The sequence below is a fragment of the Engraulis encrasicolus genome, chromosome 18, assembly GCF_034702125.1.
Source record: "Engraulis encrasicolus isolate BLACKSEA-1 chromosome 18, IST_EnEncr_1.0, whole genome shotgun sequence".
Taxonomy (NCBI): domain Eukaryota; kingdom Metazoa; phylum Chordata; class Actinopteri; order Clupeiformes; family Engraulidae; genus Engraulis; species Engraulis encrasicolus.
The window spans coordinates 1,776,301-1,802,557 of NC_085874.1; the positions used below are offsets into that span (position 1 = coordinate 1,776,301).

The 26,257-nt window shown below is 42.5% G+C and overlaps 1 protein-coding gene across 3 annotated transcripts; it reads right to left on the reverse strand.

Moving 5' to 3' along the window:
- Window positions 1-140: 140 nt before the first annotated feature.
- Window positions 141-24,899, reverse strand: LOC134468856 (uncharacterized). 3 transcript variants are annotated; one of them, XM_063222761.1, is made up of 23 exons: window positions 24,644-24,899; window positions 24,221-24,286; window positions 23,969-24,089; window positions 23,749-23,851; window positions 22,900-23,022; window positions 22,630-22,746; window positions 20,878-21,038; window positions 20,554-20,700; window positions 19,777-19,879; window positions 18,944-19,072; window positions 17,793-17,981; window positions 15,269-15,528; window positions 13,944-15,002; window positions 13,285-13,393; window positions 12,882-12,989; window positions 10,633-12,549; window positions 10,320-10,442; window positions 9,997-10,125; window positions 7,354-7,546; window positions 6,825-6,949; window positions 6,472-6,662; window positions 2,596-2,729; window positions 141-2,027 (listed from the first exon to the last, which is right to left on the reverse strand). In XM_063222761.1, exons 1-23 carry the CDS (start codon window positions 24,660-24,662, stop codon window positions 1,795-1,797), a joined length of 5,859 nt encoding a protein of 1,952 aa, XP_063078831.1. In that variant the 5' UTR covers window positions 24,663-24,899; the 3' UTR covers window positions 141-1,794. The 3 variants fall into 3 exon arrangements, with proteins under 3 accessions (XP_063078831.1, XP_063078832.1, XP_063078833.1); XM_063222762.1 differs by lacking the exon at window positions 24,221-24,286 and having other exon boundaries at window positions 142-2,027; window positions 24,644-24,893; XM_063222763.1 differs by lacking the exons at window positions 17,793-17,981; window positions 18,944-19,072; window positions 19,777-19,879; ... (6 more) ...; window positions 24,221-24,286; window positions 24,644-24,899 and adding an exon at window positions 17,641-17,651 and having other exon boundaries at window positions 150-2,027.
- Window positions 24,900-26,257: the final 1,358 nt, after the last annotated feature.

Genomic DNA, 26,257 nt, shown 5'->3' on the forward strand with positions numbered 1-26,257 from the left:
ACACACACACACGGGAATGGCATACTTAATTTGCGTTCACTACACACTTAACAGGACTGCAATTCCTTGCTATACCTGCCAGCAACCTGAAGCATGAAAATGAGGTTCACATTGTCTTTAGACCAAGTTTGCGTCATTTGTAAATGTGCTTGTGTTATGCAATCGGTCATAATTTCATTCAGATTGTGATTAGATGATCAAAGATTTAGTGATAAAAAAAGACGAAGATCACCAAGCCATTTGTTTAGGTACGATCATATATTGTAAAAAAAAAAAAAAAAAGTCAGACATGACATACGTAACTTGGGGTCCAGTAAAAGTAGAGGGGAAAATACAGAAGGCCCACAATGCATTAAACCAAACATTTCATTGTGACATGTACACAAACAATTGGCCTTTATCCATAGGATTTAAAGTGTTGCTTAATGGCGTACACAGAATTGGCTGTTATGTCACATTGAAGTCCTTCTGCACATACACAAGGGGATTCAAACCCATGCATGAACACAGACAAGGAGGAATCATTTAAGTGCTGAATGTAGTCTCGTTACTTGGGGTGAAAAAGGTGACTGTTAGAATTCTGTGTGACAGGGCTAGTGCAAATACACAGTAAGGGAGCTAATTACTAAGAGTGCCAAGTCTGCGGGAATGCTAAACAAATGCAGTCTACAGACTATACAAATGCTTCAGTCTAGGGGAAAAATACTTCACAAATGTCAATCACTGTACTACAGGTCTACACAATTTCTTTCTTCACAACTGTTTTTCAAAGTCTTTTGAAGAAAACTCAATATGTTAAGGAGAATACCATGCAGAGGGAGTTTCAAACAAAATCAAAATCACAGCAAGCAAAGCAAAATGTATAGCAAATAAAGAAACAAACAAAGCAAATAAGAAACACACACAAAACATAACCAAATACAAGCAAATGTACAGTACAAAAGATGCAGATGTAACATCCCACAGACCAGGTTTGCAGTCAAGAGATGGGTGACTTTGGAAGTATACTGCCAATAACACATCAACCCTATTGATTACAAGGCCAAAATGGATAAGACACAAAAAATATTAAGGACTTAGAACCAAGTTAACACTGAGAAGGTAAAACTTATAGCTTATTATGTCATTCTATATATATATTTAAATCCTTCCACGTTTCATATATGTATTTATAATTTTAAAGAAATATTTCATTAAAACACATAAAAAGTACCAGACTGACATGACCAAACACAAACACGGAAACCCAAAAGACATCTGCCCACCCTCAAATGTTTATCAATGCTCGATTTGAACATGAACTACTCCAAGTGCAGGTGCAGCTTATTATAAATAAAAACAATTAAAATCGCATGACCCTGTAAGTTCCTTTAGATCATTGGCTGATTTCATGAGTGTCCATTCAACATAACCTCTTGCAGTGAAACTCTGCAAGTTCATTTTAGAAATGCAGTCCCATCATCACATTTAGTGATCTAGAGAGTACACAGAATGATGCGCAACAATGCAAAACAACCAAACCCATTCTGCATCCATCCATCCACACACATGCGCACGCACGCACCATCAACTCATCATATAACCTTGGATATTGGCACGTTAGCACGTTATATTGCACTTGTTCTTCATAGACAATAAGGGTGTTTTTGCAGGAGGTCCGGTATCCCATGCTAGCTTGAAGGCCATGGCCGTGTGCATGCACGGGATGAAGTCACTTCCTGACGAGTACATTTCAATAGCCCTCCTTAAGGACAAGCATGGGGTAAACCGGGACAAGTTACCTGACCCCTGACCTCAGAAGCACTTCCTGAAGACTATCTGAGGGCCAAACTCCTCGTACTCATCCTGTCCGATCCAGGTGGAGCTGAAGGCAGGCAGGTTGGCAAGCACTGCCCCTCCACTCCACACCGAGAAGTCCCGGTCCTTGGGGCTCGTCACCCGGACAGCCTCGGCCAGGTCTGGGGGCACCATGTCTTGGAGTTCACGCTGAAGACGCTCTGGCAGGCCGGTCAACAGCGTGGTGCCACCTTATCCACCAAAAAACACAGCATGAAGGAGAGCAGACATGTCAGAAAACAGCCGAATGGAACAAAACATAATAAAACCAGCATTCCTATATCAGAACACTTCTGAGATGTTCAGCTGGACCTGCTGTAGAGGATGCTTCAAAATGCTTCAATTCATGTAACTGAGAGAATAAAACGTACTCCATATATGCATCTCAGTAGATAAAACTCCATTAAATCTTCAGAAGGTCACTTCAGGACAGAGTCCAAAATAGTGATCTAGTAATTGACAGGCAAAAAGGGCAAATATGACGTTTATATTCACACGTAAGCTACAGAGAATCATGCAACATTACTTGAGTATTTGAGCTTCTAACATGCTTAACGTTTTCGATATTCCCAATGGAGCTAGGAGATGCCATTTTCTTAGCATAGTATTTCAGCCCAACAAAACAACCAGCAACTCAACCCCATGTTTTGTAGTTCATGTACTGTAAAAGCATACTGGGAATGTGTTGGTGTTGTAGTCTGTGGTAAGTAGCAATGCTAAGGAACTGCATTTGAAAAGAAAAACTGTTTAACCAAGTACCTGACAGAACAATGTTGCCCACAAAGCTCCTTCTTAGGTCAATGTCAGAATGAAGGATGGACTTGAAAAGACTCTCATGCATGCCATAGTGGTCACGACCAATCAGCCCAGGCTTGAAAAGGATCTCAGGAGCTCTGCAACAAAGGAAACATTAATGCTATTTACATAAACTGATTAACAAATCAGTGCTTCAGAGGAGTACTACAAATCTCCTAAGCCCGCTTCGAGAGATGTACAAATCTCAAATCATTTGCCTCCGCTTAAAATGTCCTCAAAGACTAACAAGCTTAGAGCAATAACCAGCTATCCTGTCAAAGTCGTTATACGTGTATTAGGGATGCAAACGATTAATCGATTAATCGTCAATGTGTTAATCGATTAAAAAACATTAATCGCAATTAATCGACAATTCAACTGACAAGAGACCCAGGTGAAATGGGCATGTGAAGTGTGTGTGTGAAGAGGAGTGTGGATAGAGGGAATATTTAAAGCATCTTTGGGTCAAAGAATTGAAATAGAATTTATTTAAATGTGGTATTTTATCTAAACGTTTAATTACATTTTTTTGGATTTAGTAGTTTTTTTTCAAGAAACATTGCAATTTCGGGGGGAAAACGCTGCTTATCAATTAATCGTAAGTCGATCGATAAGGCTATCAACTAATGATTAATGAATTAATCGATAATTTGCATCCCTAACGTGTATTTATTCAAATAAAATAAAAAAACTGAGAGCACTTCATTACTTTGCATACACTTTGGTCAATGTAAAAATGTTTGCTTTGTGTCTACCGGGGTGTCAAGACTGGTCTCCGTGTTAAGACCTTTTGCACACGGCAGCTTAGTTTCTGAACATATATTTTATGAAGACACCCGACTAATGTTTTGGTGTTACACCACACCTTCAGTCAACCAATCATGGTTAACTCTGAAGGTGCAGTAACACTGAGACCTTAGAAGAAGCCAAAGAAGGTGGATCTAACAAGAAGCGTCATTTTGTTTCTTTTCCGGTATCCACTCTATGTCGGGTGAACGCCCCTTTAGAAGACCTTCGGTTAGGAGACCTTCGGAGTCCTGAGGTAGAGAATAAATTAAGTCCCCTTAGCGCTGTAGATGGCGGTAGCGCACGTCTTCTGCAGACACCTCAAAAAGAGAAGGAGGGGACAACGCCCCCTTAGGAGACCCAACTTGAGCACACGCTTTTGCATTGAGTGGGCGTGTTCTGCGTTATCTTGCTCTTATCCAGTATTTTTGACTAAGCTGCAGTGTGCTTTAGCTTCTATCTTCAACTGATGTGCACTGTGGTGCACCTGCAGGGATGATGTGTAGAGTTCCCATTGCAGCCTTGGCAGATATTTCATTTGATTACACCGTTTTCTACAATTGGTTGAACTCAAAGAACATCAATCACAAGAATGAAGAGGAACCCACTTTTGAACATTGCAGAGTAATATAGTGCAGGTTTTGTGCTTTCAGGATAGTCACCTCTGATCTCTGCTAAGGAGGTTATGTTCTCATCAGCATCCATTTTATTGGTTTGCAATGCATTTAGGTATTCACAATGGCTGACATTTTCGAATTTTAGTGATGTGCTCACTTGGCAGAGGTAGACTCTCTTACCATTACTCTATGCATGTGACAAATAAAACCTTCTATCCTTGTTTGAAAATAGATTGACCGAAACAAAACAGCTGGCAGACAGTTCCAACAGTCTAGCAGTGAAGTTTAAGATTGGCTGTATTTATATTGGATGTAACCTGTGTTGGGCTAGATACTCAAAAACTGTAATGCATCACTGATTACATGTTACTGTCTTTTCAATGTAATCCACAATATTATAATATTTAAAATGTAAGGCATGACACTATCACTACACACAATCTGGCAGTTTACAATCAAGCTCATGAGATCACGACTATTTCACCTCCCATTCAGGAAGTGTTTCGGCAGGAAAAGCTTCTTTCTGTCCCACCACACTGAAAACCATACAAATCCAGGTCGCAGTAAAACGTATTGTAACTGAAGTCACTAACTAGTACATATTACAGCTTTGTCTCCTGTACATTACATTAGTTACAGCAAAAAGTAATGCATTACAGCAGAGATGGGACCAAGCGACTAATTTGCAAGTCACAAGTAAGTCTCAAGTCGTTCCAGTCAAGTCCGAGTCAAGTCACAAGTTAAGCAAGTCAAGTCCCAAGTCGTACCAAAGCCAAGTCAAGTACAAGTCCAAGTCTCATTTTTTCCAAGTCACTTACAAGTCACCTTATATTCTGGGCAACATTGACAATTACTTTTGGTCATAAATTCATCACCTCTCCACACTGTTCTGCATGTCCCCCTTTGTCAGTTGTGTTCTAAACAAAAATAGCAGGCCTACTGGTGTCGTTTAAGGGCAATTAATTTAATATTTCATTTTTTCATGTAATTTCTTGACATACAAATGCAAAAAAATAAGTACATATAGACTTGCCATACTACGCCATATAGCGTCGTGTCCAGCTGCATCACAGTGTGGGGAGGAAGCTGCACGGAGAAAAACAGGAAGACACTCCAGCGTGTTGTGAACACAGCGAAGAAGATCATTGGAGTACCACTCCCCTCCCTGCAGGACATTTACACCGCACGCCTCACCCGGAAAGCACTGATGATCATCAAAGACACAAGCCACCCTGCACACAAACTGTTCAGCCTCCTGCCCTCTGGAAAGAGGTACAGGCGCCTCCGTTCCCGTACCACCAGGCTTGCAAGCAGCACGATGCATCAAGCAATCAAGATACTGAACACTCAACCCACTCTCCCTTCACTGTCAGCCTCTAGCCAGCCAGGCCACTGACAACGCTCCCCCCCCCCCCTCATCCCCACCACCATATCTGCGACTGAACATTCCACCTGCACTACTACATCTGTGACTGAACTTTCAACCTGCACTAACTCAAAACATACACATGCACACGCACACGCACACGCACACTCACACTGCACTTTCTGCACTAAACCCAAACATACACACACTGACACACAACTCATACTCACACACACACACACACACACACACACACACACACACACACAGACGCACACCGCACTTTCTACCTGCACTAAACACACACACACACACACACACACACACACACACACACACACACACACACACACACACACACACACACACACACACACACACACACACACACACACACACACACACACACGCACGCACGCACGCACGCACACAAAACACATACAAACACACACACACACACACATACTGCTGCTGGTGTATTTAATAAAAACCTTTTTTAATTATTTATTTCTTCAAATGCTACTATTACTATGTCAGAACGCTATAAAGGACTTTTAGAAAAAGAACAACAAAATACCTCCTCTTAATGTATGTTCTCTACAAGTCTTCTGTTGTCCAGTCTTGCACTTTAAATGTCTGTATGAGCAATGTCTACGTCCATACTGTCTATGTCCATGTATGAGTACTGTCTATGTCTATACTGTCTATGTCCTTACCTAGATTAGTCTATGTCTGCATGGGAGAGCAAGAAACGCAATTTCAAATTCTTTGTATGACCAGTGCATGTAAAGAAATTGACAATAAACTTGACTTGACTTGACTTGACTATTGCAAGTCATTGCAAGCTAAAACTGGCAAGTCAAGTCAAGTCTCGAGTCAATAGTTTGCAAGTCGAGTCAAGTCACAAGTCATTCTTAATATTGCCAAGTCAAGTCTCAAGTCAAGTCATTTGTGTGTTCAAGTCTGACTCAAGTCCAAGTCACGACTCCCAAGTCCACATCTCTGCATTACAGTAATTAATTGCTTTTGTAATGCGTTGCTCCCAATGCTGTATGTCACACACTAACACACCTGAACCTCTCTGTGGTCAGGGACAGGGCCTGTCCGTCTGGTAGAGTGTAATAGGCGGGCGAGCCTGAGGCTCCTCCACGTGCCAGTTCTGCCTGGTAGTCCAGAGCGACGTAACAGTGCCTCTCCTTCATGTCCCTCACGATCTCAAGCTCCGCTGACGTGCACATGGAAACACCTTGCTCCTGCAACAACTGAAATAAACAGAACAGTTACAAAACCCTCAAAAATTACTGGTAGTTCCTTCAGCATTGGTTGATTTTGGGAGCGTCCATTCTGAATGACTTCTTGCAATGAAACAGTAAGGATCCATTGAAGGATTGTGTTGTCCTACTTAATTAAACATTATATCATACCTTTCTGAGGTGCTGCGTAACATCTCCACCAGCCAGAGTGAAGCGCTGCACAGCGTGAGAAAGGCAATATCCCTCAAACACAGGCACACTGTGGCTCACCCCATCTCCAGAGTCAAACACCACACCTGCACATACAATGTACAATGGGCATGAGGTCAGAAGGTCATTGCATTGATAGAATTGTTCTCAGGGTCCCTCATGTTGTGGTAGCACTTCAACTAAAGCTCACAAATGATGGATGTCACACAGGCCATGTTTACATAATGTTTTTAATTCCGAATTAATAATTCCAAATTTAATAGCTCCGTCGAATTTACACTGCGCTTTCATTTCATTCCGAATTGTGAAGGGTTTACATGAGGTTCTCAAAAGTGGAATTCAATTTTATTCCGAACTAAACTGAGTGAATTCTGAATTAAATGTCTCACGTAAACGAGGCTGTTATGTCCACAACTGCTGCAGAGATTCATCATGATGGTCGTGATTAGCATAAAGCTCCAGCGGATTCTCTGCCCCTTCTCCTGCTCACCTGTGGTTCGTCCAGCTGCGTACAGCGCCAGCACTGCCTGCATGGCCACGTAGGTGAGGGGGACGCCAAAGGCCTCGAACATGAGCTCCACCATGCGCTGCCGGCTCTCTTTGGGGTTCAGCGCCGCCTCAGTCAGCAGCACCGGGTGCTCATCCGCCTCCACGCTCAGCTGACGGAAAGTGTGGCTCCAGATCTGAGCAGTAGAACAAAACATATGGCATTACATTACAATTAGCTGACGCTTTTATCCAAAGCAACTTACATGTATTATTTACAAGGATATTGGTTACAGTCCCTGGAGCAATGTGGGGTTAGGTGCCTTGCTCAATAGCACTTCAATCATGGATGGCAGCAAGGGTGGGATTCGAACCTGCAACCCTCTGATCTCAAGACTACTTCCCTAACCATTAGGGGCACGGCTGCCCCAATATTGCATTACATTGCAAAAAATTACACAGAGCCAACCATTTTATCCAAAGTAACTTAGGTATTTAAGTAAAGGGTACTGGCCACAGGTTATAGTTGCCTTGCTCGTGGCAAAAACACCACCACATTCGAACACCTAGATGGAAGGCCTCCAAATCTAACCAGGAACAAAACCCAGATATTGTAAATATATGAGCTACGTACTAGCAAGAAGTTAGAAGTTACCCTTTGGATAATAATAATAATATAATAACAATAATAATAATTGCAATAATGGTGTTGAATATGTGGAGTCAGATATTCTATGTGTCAGATAATATTAGTGCGTAAATTGGAGATTACTTGTTTGTGTCACAATCTATTTGAAACTACACTTAGTGATACCGTCCCATTTTTGGAAATAAGCTTATTTTACACCTCCCCTGAGTTAAATAACAGGGTTTTACCGTTCTCCTATACGTTCAATCGTTCTCTGGGTATGGCAGTGCAAATTTTACCTCCAAGCTAGCAGTTAACATTGACTCCTATGAGACCAGTTGGCCGCCAGCTGGTCTCATAGGACTCAATGTTAACTGCTAGCATGGAGGTAAAATTTCCACTGCTGTACTAAGAAAACGGTTGAAAGTATAGGAGAAACGTAAAACTCAATTATTTAACTCAAGGGCAGGTGTAATATGAGCTTATTTCTAAAAATGGGACAGTATCACTTTAATGTACTAGACAGAGTGGCATTGAGATTGGATAAAGAACCTAACACATCAGACTGGGAGATGCTGCCAAGGAGATGCTGGTGCCTTGCTATTAATGCTAATATTGCTATTGATGGGAATATTGCTATTAATGTTATTAATGCTACCTAAACCTAATCATGGACTTGAATCTACTGTAGGAGCAGTATGGCTGGCTCTGCTTGACAAAGCACATTGATGGGATAAGCAAAGTGTCCCATGCGGTATCTCAGTTTCAGTATGTATGAATAGAATAGAATAAAAGGCTGTTATTGCCATTATGACAAATTTGGGAATGAGTGACAGAAGGCATGAGTGTCAATTTGTTTATCTATGTGTATGTCATGATTCATCTGTATTTGTGTATAGCCATCTCTGGTGTCATTATGTATGTACATGTGCGAGTGTATGTCTGCGATTTGTCAACATGGATGAAGGACCACCACCTACAGCTGAACCTGGCCAAGACAGAGCTCCTGGTGATCCCAGCTAAAGAGTCGCTCAGCCACAACATCAACCCCAAGATAGGCTCCACCATCCTGACCCCAAACAAAGTCGCCAAAAACCTTGGCGTCATGATTGATGAGCTGTCATGGCAAATAAATATATTGGATATTGGAAATGGACACCAGACTCTCAGACTATTCTTCAAAAAGAACATGCAGGATTTTGAGCCAAACACATAGGGTAAATGGTTTTAAAGGTAGGGTAGAATGGCGAAAAATCCATTACAGCAACATTTAACAGTGGAAAACCCCCAAAACATTTGAACAATAACTCATTGCTAATGTGGACAGAATGTGTGGCATAAAATCTGTTCAGGAGCAAAATCACTGTCTCAGTGTTTCATTAATGTTTTATTTGTGTCTGTTCGGTCTCATGTACTGCATACTGTGTTGTTGCAGCCTCTGGAAGTTTTCCACGCTTGGTTAGTACCCGTGTTTTCTTTCATGTCCACATTTTCTTTCAATGAAAACAAACTTTGAAACCTCTCAGTAGCAACATCACATCACAACTGTAGTACTTCACAACGTGTCACAAAGCCCATTAAAAGCTCTTACATCAACCAAATGTAGCAATGAGGATTAGACGGAATAAATCTTAAAAGATTAACAACAAATCTGAAGAAATGCAATGCAAAAGAATTAGACATGCCATAGTAAGGCACATGGACGCAATGAGGGAAAAACAAGTACTACAAAGCTCAGACGTCACCACATGGCATCCCGTACTGGTCAGATCAAGTGCTTTCTAGAGATTATAAAAACAGACAATGTAGTCTAATGTATGCTCAGCCTGGGAAGATACCCTTTCCAAATGCAATTACAATAGGGGTAAAGCCAACCGTCCCATACACACCATTTCATTTACAATAACACCTAATGCTGAAGTACCACACTGGTAGCCCCCTCCCCATCCCCAAAACCATTACTAAACTATCGATTACACAAAAAACAAACATCAAAGCATAAACGTATCAAGTACCCACCATTTCCATGTCATCCCAGTTGCGAATAATGCCATTCTTCATGGGGTACCTCAGGGCTAAGACTCCCCTCATGTGCTGGGCGTCATGACCGATGTAGCTTTCCCGCTCAAAACTGCCATTCATGACCTCCTGTGGACAAGAACAGCATCTTGTTCTTCAAAAACACCCGATAAGCATACATACATATTCCACAACGCTCTTTCTGTTTCTTAAGATTCTTCAGATAAAAGGAAAGACTTGGATCAGAGACAATTATTCAACCCAATTCTGAGCCTCTTCCAACACTTAACAGTCAAAAGAGGTCATTGGGACGATTAGGTTACCTCATACTTTGGGACTCCAATCACTGTTGGAAATATGGTAGTGGGCAGATCTTGGTCAGCAAACCCAGCTTTCATCAGACCCGACCCAGTGTCCAGGACAACTGGAACTTTAAAGTGGGACATCTGAAAGATAAAATCAAATTTAGCCAAACAAAATTATCCCATCCCATCTAGTCAGTGAGAGGGTGAAAAACACCTGTATTGAGCTTTTTTGCACAATACAAGAAATAGGAATGTGCCATATGATATCAAGTGTAGATACACTGTAACACTGTATGTGTACATGCAAGTGAGAGAACCATTACAATCTTACCTCTCTTACTTGATTGACGGGTGATGACCTGCTGGGGCAGACTGAAAGAGCACTGCTCCTGAAAACATGAGAAGATCCGTCTTCATTCCGGCCTTCTTCTACCACTTTATTTGAAGTCTTCATGTCTTCCACATGCTCCGATTCTGAGCAGGCGTCAGAGATTTGACGCACATCCAACTCATCACCGTCCCGCTTCCCGGACATCTCCAGCTCTGGGTCTTCTGTTGGTCTTGGTTCAAACACATCTGAGTGGGCTGGTAGGTTGGAATGGTTTCCAAATACAGAGTTTCCAAAAGGAGTTGGCTCAAACATTGTACACACACCTAAATAGTCAGTGGTCTTGTTTTCAGATGCCAATACTGGGCTTTGTACAGGAGTCGGTTCATAGACTTCAGGCATGTTTAAATGCTCAGTGGTGTGGTGTTCCAGTACTGGGCTTTTTAAAGGACAAGAGTCAGAGGCTTCACAGCCATTTAAATCATGAGAGTGCTTGTTTCTGAAGTCCACCTCTGGGTCTTGCACAGAAACATTAGACCCATCGGCTTCCATACACGATGGTGGGTCAACTATACACGAAACCACCCCTGCTTTTTCACCAACAGGATTGTTGTTATTGTTATTGCTGCTAAGCCTGATGACATCTGGGTGTATCACAGGCCTCATGGAAGTCCTGGCTTTAGGCTGCGGAGGAGTCGAGGTTGAGGAGAGATCTACAGGGGTGGAGCTTGGAGCCTTTTCAGGATGGTCTACAATGACGTCCTGTTCCGGTGCAGTAACGGATGAGAACTCCATAGATGGAGATTGTCTTGGTTTTGGTACCGGAGTCGTTTCTGTGGAACCCCCACCAGGTTGAGATAGTGATGCTGGACATGACAAACCCTCCTCCCACTGCCCACCCTCTACCTCATCTGTGATGTTGACGTCTACATTTTGTGACGTGGTGGAATCCAAAACGTTAGAGGCCTCCCCTTCCCCTGACTCTTCTAAAGCATGCCTGCAAACATCAACATTTTCTATCGCTTCTACAACAGCCAACTCATCCACTTCCTCAGTCCTTACAGACACTTTCTTGCTGCTCCCATCACAACATGACTCTGCTTTAAGTTCATCCATTAGGCATCCTGGTGCACCTTGATCTGCACGCTCAGAACCAGTAGAACCAATTGAAGAGGGAACTTTAGTGCAATCCTCAGGGGGCAGATTAGAACCAGGGAATGTGATGGAATGTTCTAATCTGTCCCCTGAGGATTGCACAAGGTCACCTGGAGGATTCCTCGGTGGGATGGTGTCGCTTGGGAACAGTGATGCCTCAGATGATCCATCCGCACTGGGATTAACTTTTCCTGTGTCTGCCACTCCCATCAGTTTCTCTACATGATGCTTCTGCTCCTGTGAATTTAAGCTTGGCTTTTGACAAGGCTTCTTCTCCTGTTCTCTTCTCGCGGTCCTTTCAGTCATGGAGCGGGTCAAAACTCTGCGTGACCTACTAAGACTTTTCTTCACCTTATGCCTGCTTTTTTCCATTTCCTTGTCGAGGCTCTGTTCCATTTGTTCAACTTCCCTTTTCTCTTTCTCCAGCTCCTTCCTGAACTTCTCCCTGTCCGTGCGGGATCTTGATGATGTTCTAGATCTTTCCTGTGGGAGCTCTTCCACTTCCTGGATTCTCAACTCGTGAATCTTTTTGTTCTCCTGCAAAATGCGCTCCTCAAGATCATGGAGCCCCTGCAGTTCTTTAAGGAGATCTTTTCGGCTACTCTGGGCTACTCTTTCCAGATTGGGATTAATCCGATTTTGGCTTTCAGCCAACTGCAAGGGGGAAACTCTTGTTTCACTCTCGGAGCTTAAGGACGACGATAGACAGACGAAGTCTTTTTCAAGGCCAATGACGCCACATTCTACCAACTCACTGGACGATATCTGCAAAGAGAAAATACACAAACTGATTTTTGTACATTTGCCAATAGATTAAATAAATACTACTCCGTTTCAATATATTTGTTCATGGTACAAGGCATCCAAGTATTCGTTTTGTTCTCTGGCAACTCAAAATAACACATGCATAGCTCTGGGACACGCACTTCGTGGGAGGCAAAGAGGGGTCCTTCATCTTATAAACTGGGGTATGGTATCCCCAAACACATGCACACACTGTGTGGGAAGCAGAGGCCCACTTGTCTATAGATCCCCTTAATGAGTGATGTTTACACGCACACATCGGACCCCCCCCCCCCCTTTCACGCATGACCTACCACACTGAACTGCTCCTCCGGCTCCCACAATGGCCACTGTTTGTTTGGACTCTCCGACTGCACCAGAGCATCTAGCATCTCCTGCTGTGCCAAAATGTTCTCCTCTTCCTGCTCCACACAGAGACATAACCGCAGAAAAAAAAAACATCCCTTAGGATCAACACAACGGACTCAATTTCAAAAGCTAAGGTGAAGACAGTCAGCAACATTTCACATTATAACCACAAAATTGTCACACTGAATTTCAAACAGGACTTTTACTAACTGTAAATGACCGGTACAGAGGTAAGTAAGGCATTGGTGCGCACATCCAAGAAAATAAAATTTGCTCCCATTTTGCTTTTTTTTCTCCATGTGACAAATAGCTTACTGAGAAAGTACTGAGACAAAACCAAAACCAAACCTCCAGTATCCCTGCAGCGCGGTCCAGTATTTCTGCCACTTCTCTTAGTCCTTCATGCTCCCGCTGTGCCCAGTCCACCAAAGACACTTCAGATAAGGAGGTGGATAACCTACAGGCGACATGAGCGCATCTTAAAGTAGTGAAACGGGAGCACATATTGATTGGCTCATGCCATAAAAAAAGTAAAATCCTAAAACAATATCATTATGGCAATTAAAAAGTCACCACAGTGAACACCACAATGTTACACATAAAATGTTTGGAAATGCTTGGAAAGTAATTTAAGTTATAAAAACGAATTGATAATGATTGGCTCAAGTGCCCTTAAAATACAAATTTTAAAAAATGATACACAATTAAACAAAACTATTGAAACTATACCGTCATATAAAGGCAAGTTGCAGTAACATTTTGTCAACACTGAGTTTAGTCTGAAACTGATTTTCATTACACTTCCTCATTTACCTTACGGCCTTATGCCCCAAATGCGTTTCAGATATATAGCCATGTCATATTGCCATGGCAGTAACTACAATATCCAACGAAATACCAAGGCTTTCAATGCTTTTTTCCCTCAGTTTCAATTGTGGTGTAGTTACTGCACTTTGCCTTTGCTGGGCAGTTAGTACCGTTAAAATGCAGTATTTCAAAGCATTTACCCATCACATGCGTCTTGTCCGAGGTGGAAATCATAGGTGTCCCAGAGCAGTGTTGGAAGGCCTTCAGTCACGTAGCTCGGCGATTCCTCTGGTTCCGTGATGGTGCTGGACAGAACGCCTCCAACTGGACTCAGTTCTGAGACGTCAAAGCTGTCCTCTATGAAGAGAGCTCTTGACTTCACAACTGCAGGCTGGCTGCAGTTGGTCATAACCTCCGTCTGTGTGGGCTGATCACGCGACATGCTAGAGCTGGACCGTTCTGAGCTGGCAGGGGGACTCCTCCGGTCCACACTGTGAGACAGCTTGGTGGGTGTGATGGTGACAGTGTAGGAGTTCTCCAGATCTTCTACTGGCAAACTGAGCCAGGGGTTTTTGGGCAGGGTGGACGACCGCTTCACCTTAATCTCAAAGTTCAGTGAGTCGAAAGTGATTTTGGGAATGATCTGAATGCTGGCAGACGACGTGCCGCCAATCTCGATTTCCTGGTGATCCACTTCATCAGAATCAGAAACGCTGGAGATGTTCTCCTCGTGAATCCGGGGTGGTGGCAGCAGCCTCCGTCTTAATTGATCAGGGCCGACAGGCAATCTCAATAATCCATCAGGTGCTGTTTCTCTTGCATTACTATTGACATTACAGTTTCCGTTCTCCAAGTGGCTGCTTCCAGCTCCATCAAAGCCAGAGTCGAAAGAACTCAGCGATGGCGGCTTGCCAGAGGCCGGAGCACAGGCGGTGCCAGAGTTAGGTGGGAGTAAAGTCGACTGATTGTGCAAGACACCCTTCCCGGAATCCCACCTCCGCAGACTGTCTATTGTGGGCGGCGTTAGCTCCAAAAGCAAGCTTGATGACCCGAGAGGTTGTTCAGAGGGTAGACCGCATGCTGCTCCAGGGGCGCTTGATGCAGTAACCTCTTTAGGCTCTTTGCTTTCTGACAGGTCTGGGACAGGAGTGTTCTGGCAACTTCCTCTGAGAAACTCGTACTGCCACTGCAGGGCCAACTGCAGGTCATTCAAGGCCACTGCTCCAGGGGATGTTAGTAGCTTCCTCAAGGTCATACAACTGCATTTGACATGCAAGAGAATAGAAAGAATGTAATACACAGCAGAATGATATTGGAAACTGCTCCTTAAAACACACACACAGTGCAATGTATAGCTATTAATGTACCATGGAAAAAAATGCAACTGAAAAAGATGCAACTTTTATCAATAAATCCTTCATCTGTTTAACTACTCTATTGACAACACTATCTTCCCAAAAACAGAAGTACATGAACCAAGACGTTCCATTAGTAGTAGAACACATCAAATGAGTCAGGAGCGTACCGATGTGACAGCCGTTTCCCTGACTGTTGTAACATTGGCTCCGGAACGACGGTGGCCAGATGTGCAAGCTGAACCAGCTCAGACATTTCTGGGGACGGGTTCTTCCTGAGAAAGGCATAGACCGCCTGCCTCCACACCGGCACACCACAGACTGGCTCTTGAGGATGGTGCCGTGTGGTGGAGAAGCCTTCACAGTTCCCGCCCCAGAGAAGATCCTGGAGGAAGTTCTCACAGAGGACTAGATCGTACCACGTCTTGGCCTGCACACGGATGCAAAACACAAGCAAAATGATCAAGTGCATGTCAAAGCCTGCAGTTATATGTGGAACTGTATTTAAAGGTTTGAAAGCTCCAAGCTGGAAAGGTAGGCAGTACGAATTGAGTTAGTTATATTTACAATGTTTCTAATCTTAAACTTTTGAAATAAAATCTGATTTCCATTTCAGGCCAAAAATTAAAGCAACAATTCAACTGACAACCCTCAACAATGGCAATATATGAACACATTGACATTGACACTGTTTTGAACTAGATCGCCAGCAATCCAGACCATTTTATGAAAAGGTCGCCGCATAGAGTTAAAGCTATGGACATGCACAATTCCTCACCTGAAAAGAAGGTGAACTGTGTAATATTTTTCTTGTTTCATTTACAGAATTCATGCTGCCCATTCATTAATTAACCAATACTTACCACCACTATCAAATTGAAAGTATTCTTTATGACTAGGCAAATTGCACAGCTTATACGTGAAAAGGTGGATGTTCTCCATGTCCAGCATTTTGAATTTCTAGAAATAGACAGGGCTCTCAAGTCTCACTCTTTGAGAGTGTGAACTCGCTCAGATGAGTGTGTCACACTCTCACACTCCACACATGGTATTTCACACTCTGAAGTTTTGATAACTTATCCAATCGGCGCACATTAATTCATCCAACCTATCCACAGACGCGTCAGAAATAGGTAACAGCGCTTCTGTGTTCAGACTAGTTACCACGCTATTCAGCCAATCAGAAAATAGAGCAGTGGATCAGAGTTTCATCCAATAGCGCGCGCAGCAGAGTTCAAGTCAAGTCAAGTCAAGTCAAGTTCAGAGAGTTCAGAGTTCAGTTCAGAGAGAACTGTAAAATTTACGAATTGCAAGTAGGCGAACTGGAGACGCAGGAGCCAGGACCATCAGGTGATAACTTCATACAGGTGAAAATATGAGACTTGTATTAGTTAGGCTACTGTTTTTACTCCTTATACCAATATTTCCAGCCCATGTAGCCTTGACAGGGATGTTAAAAGAGAGCAACAACGCTAGCTAGGCTATAAACCCAGATGATTATTTGATGATCATCCCTCCCAAACATGATTGAACGTGGAGACAAGAGGAGTGGGAGGTGGTCAAATATTAGACAGACTGGAGAGAATGGAGGAATGCAGAGGTAGTGGTAGAAGAGAGGGCAAGTAGGCTAAAGAAGTCAGGGGCAACCAATAGTGCTGGAGATATCATGGTATTGAATGATTATTTGGGTCTGATGCCTAAAAAAGTGATTGGACTTTATTTTAATTTGGGCTGATAATGTCAATGCACAATAAAGAACATATGCCTACAGGTAGCCTATTTTAGGCTATCCCCCCACAATGAACATTGTCTAATATCATCCCCCTCAATGAAAATGGTCAAAAATCACCTCCCTGTAAAACATACATCCCTTCTTTACATTGTGTTAAAATTGCACTTTCAACAACTACATTTTCAAAATTTTCTCAGGGGAGAAACCCCCAAACCGCCAAAAATTAGAATCAATCTCTGACCATCCCCTGCCTATAGGCTATTTTACAACTCGAGCACTAGTTAGGATTAAGCATATTGAATACGTAGTGTATTTGGTCTAATCAAACTTTTTAACTAGCCGGGTTGAAAACTAGTGTCGATAGGTCGATGGGTGATGATGGGTCGATCCCCCCCCCATTTATGTATCTAAATCTCACTCCAAACAATCTTCAAAACTTGAGAGCCCTGAATAGACATTTTTAGCTGCAAAACTTGCAGTACTTTAGTCACTTTAGTAAACATTAGTTTATTATTTAGTCAACAGTGGTGAAAAAATTGACAATAGGCAACACAGTTTCAATGAGCAGCAAAGTTGCAATGCCTACGCAGGCCACCATCCTACACAGTGCACCTTTAAGATCTGAGCAGGTGCAAGCATTTTTTTGACAAAGGTGCAAGCATTGTTCGATGTTCAAAAAGTGCAAAAACTTTTTGCCACTTTACTTTCCAATAGTCTTTATTTTTATTTTACAGTTGTGGTAGAATTATTAGATCATCTTTATTTTCAAAAGCCTAACTGACCAATATAAAGGCCAAGCTTTAAGCTTACCTCATCATAGTAGTGGTGGTAGAAGTAGTAGACAATTTATATTTCATAAGCCTAACTGCCCAATACAAAGCCTTACCTCATCATAGTAGTGGTGGTAGAAGTAGTAGACAATTTATATTTCATAAGCCTAACTGCCCAATACAAAGCCTTACCTCATCATAGTAGTGGTGGAAGTCTGCCACAGCCCTGAGGGTCTGGTAGGGGTGTTGCACTGTAGCATAGAAACGCTCCTTCAGAATCTCCAGCTCCTCCACCCACTGCTCACGAGGCTGCATCTCGCCCAGAGGACACAGGATCTCCGGCACCGTGTGGATCACATCTTCAGCTCGACGGACTAAAGCCTGACCAGAGGGGACAGAGGTATGAATGAACGCTGATAATATAGGTTGTAAGTCACTTTGTATTCAGTTGTAAGTTGCTTTGTATAAAAGCGTCTGCCAAATGTAATGGGATATGACACTTTCACAGGATGCATTTTACAGTGTTTTTTCTCTCAATCAAGGGGGGCTAAATGGGAGCATACCTATGTTCCCCGGGTCCTATGTTCCCCTGTCTTTGTATGGTAGTGGAGAACTAAAAAAGCGTTCTATATTCCCCGCATTGTATGTTTCCAAGTTTTCAAACTGTGCCCTTCACAAAACCATCCCTAAACATAACCTGTCAGAAATGCAACGTTTCTGAGTTGTAAATTTGTGCCCTGACCAAAACTATCCCTAAACCTAACCTGTCAGAGGTGCAACAACCACCTGCGCTTTGCCATCTGGCAGCAGTCTACTTGGAAGAAGCGGGGAACATAGAACCCTTTTTTTTTTAAAAAAGGGTCCCAACTTCCCCGCATTGTATGTTTCCGGGTTTTCAAATTGAGCCCTTCCCAAAACCATCCCTAAACCTAACCTGTTGTAATGCAATGTTTCTGAGTTTTCAATTTGTGCCCTGACCAAAACTATCCCTAAACCTAACCTGCCACAGTTGCAACAGCAACCAGCACTTTGCCATGTGGCAGCAGTCTACTTTGAAGCAGTGGGGAACATAGAACCCTTTTTTGAAAAAGGTAGAGGGGAACATAGGGTAGAGGGTAGAGGGTTCCCAGTAGAGGAGAACCTAGGACCCGGGGAACATAGGGATGACCCCGGCTGAATTGGGTTGGGGTGCGCATTGTGAATCTTGAAATAAAACTTGACCAGTGATCTTGAAAACTTGGCCAGTCTTTTGCATTATTTAAGTGCCATCTTTACATTGCTAATGGGAAGCGTTTAGTACCGCTTGAACCATGTGTTTTCATCAAAAATTTAAAATATTTTACCATGGCAGGAGTGTATATAAAAGCATCAAATTTTGACTTCAGTTCATTAGCCGTCCTGGCATCTTTGGCCACTTCGAGTCTATAAGGTTGAAGTTTCTCCTTTCGCAAGGTACCCATCTGTTCCGTTATCTAGGGAACCACAGAAAAAAAACATGATTGAATTAATGCAGTAAATGCACTTTTTTTCAAACAGGGATTTTTGGCAGCAAAGTCCAACTAGCTGCTAAATTGTCCCAGCAAGAACAACCAGAGAGCATGAACACTACTGCACATGGTCAAACTCCCCATGAAGAATTGCAACTTAAGCCCGATTCGGACGGGACTTTTATTACCTATGGACCCCCGGTAATTCGGAATAATTATAGATTATAATAATGTCTGAGTTCTTAGTCCTGTGCGAATGTGCCATGTCTGCGATTTGTGAGGCAATAATTCCGCCGCGAATTACCTACTGTATTTGGCGAAACAAAGACGTCCTGGAGTAATTTTACATAGACGCGCCGTCTGCACCCCCTTATAATGTCTGTGAATTGAGTAAATAACAGACGTTTATTTATCCCATCTGAATGTGCCCCGAGAAATCACGGAGGTCCAGGGTAATTGCGAATTCCCAGGGGTCCATAGGTAATATTTATCCCGTGCGAATCAGGCTTTAGTCAATTGGGAAAAAAACCAACTTCAACTGAAGCCTACACAATTAATTTATGTCCCCATACAGTTCAGTAATGACGATTTGATCCAAGGACATAAACACACAAGTATATTAATACTTATAATACATATATTAATACATATACTACATTTTGAATAGTTATTTTTTGCCATGGAGTTACCTGTTGTGCATCTTTCTGTAGCTGGAGTATCCTCAGTTGCAGGTGGACCTTAGAAAAAGCCTGTTGCCACAGCAACTCAACCTTCTCCACAGCTGAGGTTATTCTATCAAGGAGACGGAAGACAGAATGCATAATTGGGCGGGAAAAAAACGCTGCCACTTCACCCCAAACCTAAAAGCTTTTCTTTCCTTTCAGTGGCCCCTGGATGGCCTGAGATGATGCCTCCTACAGACAGTGGTCCACAAAATTGCACTAAACCCCTATACCTATAAGATGTCAATGTGTACAAATAACAAGGACGCACAGGTTGCCTGACCTATTGATCATCAGGGCTTATATACAGAAAAAAAATAATAATAATAAATTAATAATAATGATTACCTGGGGTAGTGGTGATAAAGACCAACCAACACACCATACACGTTTACACAATGACGAAACAGCCATAAAGTGACACAAAAAGTAAGACTTGAAGACTTGAAAAACGCAACAGTTGGGGCTGATCGAATGTGGGTTGGTAACTTTATTCTATAGCTTCAGGGCCCATCCCAGAAAATCAAGCTTACGTTCAGCTACTATGCTTTTCAACTGTTCTCTAACAGCACTGTAGGACATGCGCAAGGGAGAAAAATACACCTCGCACACAGCTAACAAAAACAGGTTGCACAGGTAGGCAGAGCAGCTCGGATTTCATTGATGCTCGGTGGGAAATTTTGAAAGAAGTCCCCACCAACCCACACACAGCAAGAAAGGAGTTGCCTGTGTATCTTTACTTACCGGCTGTAGTTGAGCAGCATGTCATATGCTGTGTGAGTGAAGATGGCAGTGCCAGCCATGGCCTGGTAGCAGGGATCGCTCTCAGGGTACCTCAGCTTGCCCACCACTTGTTCACAGTGCCTAAGCAGTGCATCTAGGCCAAGCTCACTGTACAATATAGATGAAATCAGTAAGTTAACAAATACTTACTTCCCTGGGTCTATAGATAGGCTTACATTTCAGGAAGACGAGCGAGAGAGAGAGAGGGCGATCATCATCTCACATGAATTCATCAAGTCAGAAGGGCAAGACAGAAAAACAGAAGCAGCATAAACAAAGAATTACCAGCGCAGCTGCTGAAACCTGGCTTCGTTAACGGAACAAAACTCTTGGAGTTCATCAAAGTCTGAAGGCACTGTCTGCTGTGAGATGGTCTGCAAGGTTGCAATGTATGATGGCAACCTCTGCACCACTGACAAGAACTCCTTCACAAAGACGTCAATCTCCTGTGTGAGGAAGGAAAGGCAGAGGTGTAGTTTTAAATGTACTTTTAGGTCTCTTTTACAGACAACACTCATCTTAAGTCCTCTGACGAAACCATAGACGTGTATTTATAGCAACGGTAATATTGGATGAATAAATGAAAGGATCTGGTCAAACATTTTCATCCATAAAGACCACATCATGTCCTGGTGTACTTCACACTACATTTGGCAGGCACTTCTGTACAAAGTGACTTACAACCAAGGATGTAATCAATGCATGCAATATACTTCCGGTATTGAGAAAGCATAGCTGTGTTCAACAACTCACACAATGAAAGGACTGCCAATAACAGTAAGGCCATTCACAACGAACCACAGAGAACACACAAGTTGCATAATGCTGTCTAGAACACCCCCACCCAAAGAAATAAAGCATAAACAACAACAACAACAGCAGCAGCAATCGGCTTCAGCAATGAAAGCCTTAAAAGCTTGGCTGCAGTTGCTTTGAATGACATGGATGAATGTATGTGTGTGTGTGTGGGGGGGGCAGCTGGAGTGAGTATTCATTTGCTAATGAGGTCAGGTGACTAGCCTCAGCTATTGCGCAAGTCGCTCCAAGGTAACCAACAATACCCTCTCTGCCCACATCACAGGCTGGTCATTACTAGAAGGAGGAGAGCAGAAGGGAACAAACTCTCTTCCTGTACCATCAAATGATATGGTTACTGTAATTCTGAACCTTTAGTCGACCATGCTTAATTAAAAAACACAATGACTTCCATGACAGATTCTATAAATCTATAGCCCATTTCACAGAACCCGTACATTTCATCCTACCAACATTCTCTTTGCACTAGGGGTGGGGAACCTATGTCTCGAGGCCCAATTACGGTTGTCTTGTATGGCCCCGGACATAATTTTAATGTTATGTAGTTTTACATAAAATATGACATATTTTGTAAAGAAAGTTAGAATTTACACTTGCAATACAATCAAGTCAAGGTGAGGTCTGTAAAGGTGGCCGCCTTCAATAATAGGCCTAAAGTGCAGGGGAAAATCCTGGTGTGTGTTCATAGTACGGCCCTCAGAGGACTTCATAAAATCTGAAGTGGCCCCTCGAATTAAAAAGGCTTCCCACCCCTCCATTACACCATCATGAACATACAGTACACTATTTCAAAGTTTAAGCCCTTCACAAAAACTCCTGCGACTAATTTTTACTATGTATGCCTTGAAGGGTACTCTGCTCTGTGCCATCTAATCACTGTTATGAAACGGAAACTGACAATAGTGCCATGTGTTAAGCCTATTAACAAGGTTATGATGGATCATGGGACCACCACACATGATCTGCCTCATCCAGGCTATGTGTGCTCTGGAAGAGAACATCCCACTCCCACATACACACACACCCACAGGCATACGGTACAAGCGTAGCACTTCAGCAAGCTAAATGCTGTTGAGGGTGAGCTATAAAGCGTGTGTGTGTGTGTGTGTGTGTGTGTGTGTGTGTGTGTGTGTGTGTGTGTGTGTGGTTGGGGGGGTGTGGAGAGGCCAAGATATGACAGAAAAGAACTTCAATCATGACGAAAATAAACTCAATGTGTACCTTAATAAAGGCAACCCAACTCCCATGACTGTAGACAAGATATCCTCCTAGTGACGGGCTCAACTGGCTTCGGTCGATGTGGTTATACAGTTCAAAGACTTCTTTAAGGAAAACGCGCTAAGAAATACACAATGGATGAGAATGTGAAAAAATTGTAAATGTGCTGTTGGGTAACAAAACATACAAATATGAACGATGTATAAAAACAAAGGCTGAGATAACAGTTATTTTGTGGTAGAAATTGCAAAAAAAACTCTTCAATCGACCAACCTTGAAAGGTGCTGAAATGTATCTTTTCGAATTGCCCAGCACGAGGACTTTCTGTAACAACTTCAGGGCATCTTTCTTTTTTGGCTGGACAGCATACAGAGTGTGAACAGTCCTCTTGTGAAGCTGAATGTAAGGGAGGAATAACAAAAAAGAAACTCATTCGATTAGCACTAATCAGAGAATCTACAGTGAGTACCCGAGACAGATTTAAAATGCAGGGTGGCATTTAAAACGGGAAAAAAACATTGTAGATAACAACTAAACTTAGACCACTATTATTAGATAACTACAAGCATATGATCAACTGTGCGCGTGTGACTGTCTGATACGACAGCATCCTTTCCCAACAAACAGCAGCCTTCTGCAAAATAAAAAGGAGGAATCCAGTTCCAATGCTGCAGTGAATACTGTGAAAACTGGAAGTAACACACATTTTACATTATTGCCCTCAAGATCCAAACAGGAGATTATTCTTTGCAACTGTGAAAACTTAAGTTGCATAATTGGATTAAGTGCAAAAAGAACAGAAGAGATTGTATGCAAAGCAACAGAAGACTGTCTACAAAGGAGGTCTGGGCCTCCTATGACTGAGAAAACACTGCTAGCTTACAGGAGCTTACAGACATGCTCTCTGCATCCTTTATGTGAAAGAATCAAGCTCCTTTTCAGGAAAGAGTTGAATTATTCACAAAATGCACGCAGAGAATGAAAACTGCATGGACAAGTAGCCTAACAAACACACCCAACTCAGAAACTACCACCACACTTTACAACAGGGTTTCGAATAAGTGTGAACCAAGACAGCCTAAAACTTCAATGAAACTAATGATTAAGAAAAACACAAGTTACCTCCAGCTGTTGCAAGCTTTCGCATATGCATCTTGTGGTCGAGAGCGATGCATGCCTTAGGTCGACAACAACAGACACCAAGCTCTCTTTCTCCTGGCTTTCGCTGTGAATGCAATAATGGCCTACTGTTAGAGCCGCATAAAATTGATTTAAATCGGAGCCAAAGACAGGCTGCCATTATGGGCCTTACTGCAACATGTAGTAGCCACAATTTACATACTTATGTAAACGTAGAAAATAGCTTATGAAGCCATGGATGTCCTCCTTGGTGAGATCCGAGAGTTTGTTTTGGGCTTCTGCTGGGAACACAACCAAAGGGCATCCTTGTTGGTCGAATGCACCTGTTGGATGAAAAAGAAATAACGTATTTTCATATTAGTCTATTATATTAGTCTACTGCGACGAAAACAAATGATCCGACATGCGTAAAATACAAAATAAAACAACTTTGTAAAAACAAAGACAATTTTACCGGGAAAGATCACTGCACCCGAACTGAGCACAGGATCCGCGGGGAGTGGGATAGAGGACCTCGTCGCTGAAAAACATTGTTCAAACTTTTTCTCATTTCAAACTTGGCAAGATGGAAAATATCTCAGCCTCGCTACCCCCACCCCTTATTCCTCCTCTCCTTCATTCCAGCATACATTTTTTTGGTGACTGCACGTTTCTACAAACCACAATTTAATTGTCTCCTCCTTAACCCAACATTTGCGAGCGTTGCAGCCATTCAAGACCCAGACCTCTAAAATATTTAACGGCACAATCCCCACGTTTGACAGAAATAACCACTCTTTCAGAAACAGTTGAAACAAAAGGGACGAAGTAGCATCAAAACTATCCTATCAAACACTTCAAGGATGCCAAGAAACATGATGCACTTGCTGTTTCTTACCTGTGACCGTCTTACTCATGTCAATGGACTTTCTCGATGTGTCTCATCTACAGTTACAATGTAAACGCGTCGTGGTACACGAGGGAACAGAGTCAAACATTGTGGACACAGTGGCTACGTCCAGCTTTCCAATTCTATGAAAGCGCGAACGCGGTTAAAACTGGTTCCGTGACAGTGGATACTACTTGGTAGCCCCTACTTTCCGCCATGTTGCGCCCATTCCAATGAGAATCACACAGCTGAGAGAGCGATCCCCGTTGAGCCCAGGCGGAGCGCAAATTTATAACTTCACAAGAAGGGGCGGGATAGTTCTAGTCTGTTGTTCACATGATGTGCAAGCTGAAATCTTGATGTTTCATGTTGACTAGTGACTTTGGGATTGGATTTATAATGACATTATGTATGTAAGTAGGATACATGGTCGTCATTCACTGAAGACAAACCATAGCCTACTCTTTCTGAGACAATTCCTTGATTTCGATCGACCAAAACACTAGACCTTATAGGCTATCATGCTTTGTCAACAATCTTTTTTGATGATGTAGCCTAGTCTGCCCAAAATTTGGGCTATTTTGCGCATCCCACCCTCTACATTGTTACATTCAATTTTGTTACAGTTGTTGTTATTCAAAACATAAAAAAATTGAGCAGTGTGCATATGTAGTCAGTTCAGTAATAGCCTTCAGCAATAAACGTCAACCCATTGTGCGTAAAAGGCATGCGTAAAAGTTAAATTTTAGGTCAGAGACCTGCCAAAGGGTGAAATGAAATCACCAAGCTGACGGAAACTGGACAGACAACTTTATGAGCCAATGTCTGAGGTGAGGCCTAAAATGTTGAGAAAATGTCATTTGTTCCACACCCTGCTATGGAGATTTAGATGAAGTAGTCACAGACACAGGCCTAAACATTCATCTGGGAAGAATTGGTATTATGCTATTATGCCTACCAATTGTTGTGCTTTTTTCATGTGCACATATTTGCAAAATTAGTTCAGATAGGCTACCAATTCAGAGCCTATCCTTTTTGAACACCCCCTTCTTTAACATCAACAGGCGCATTTTATGTCTATTGACATTTCTTGTTTCTCAGTAGTTGTGTCCCTTTAAAAATTGTAGGCTATTCTGAGACGAGTGTCCTTGTTTGTTGAATTCAAAAAGCAGCAGCTAACAAACAAACCCTCCATTGTTTACCCCCCTCATCTCTGAGTCCCTCTCTCAGAGAGTTAGTTGTTCCTCCTCCCTTTCTGTGAACTTAAACCACTCATTTGGCATGACCTGCAGCAATGCTTCTCTTCATTGCTGCACAGTCTTTTTCTCATCTTTTTTGATGGACTAGGCATATCAGCCACAACTGATTTTTACCGTTTGACATATTTCAGGGTGATTTACATCGTCTAAGTATGACTTGACTATACAGTACTGATAGCAACATATTCGACAGTACAAAAATAAAAGGGAATGATGTATGGATCTTTCACACAATTTTATCTCCAAGATTGGAGACATAATGGGTAAGTGGTTAGGGCGGTAGACATGTAGCCCAAAGGTTGCTGGTTCAACTCCCGACCCGCCAGGTTGGTGGGGGGAGTAATTTTTCATTTCATTTGATTTA

Excerpts from the sequence above, each read along its gene's own strand:
- LOC134468856 (XM_063222761.1), bottom strand. Across the intron at positions 10,126-10,319 it reads TTGGAGTCCCAAAGTATGAG|GAGGTCATGAATGGCAGTTT; the intron begins GTAACCTAATCG and ends TCTTGTCCACAG. Across the intron at positions 6,663-6,824 it reads TTACGCAGCACCTCAGAAAG|TTGTTGCAGGAGCAAGGTGT; the intron begins GTATGATATAAT and ends TGTTTATTTCAG.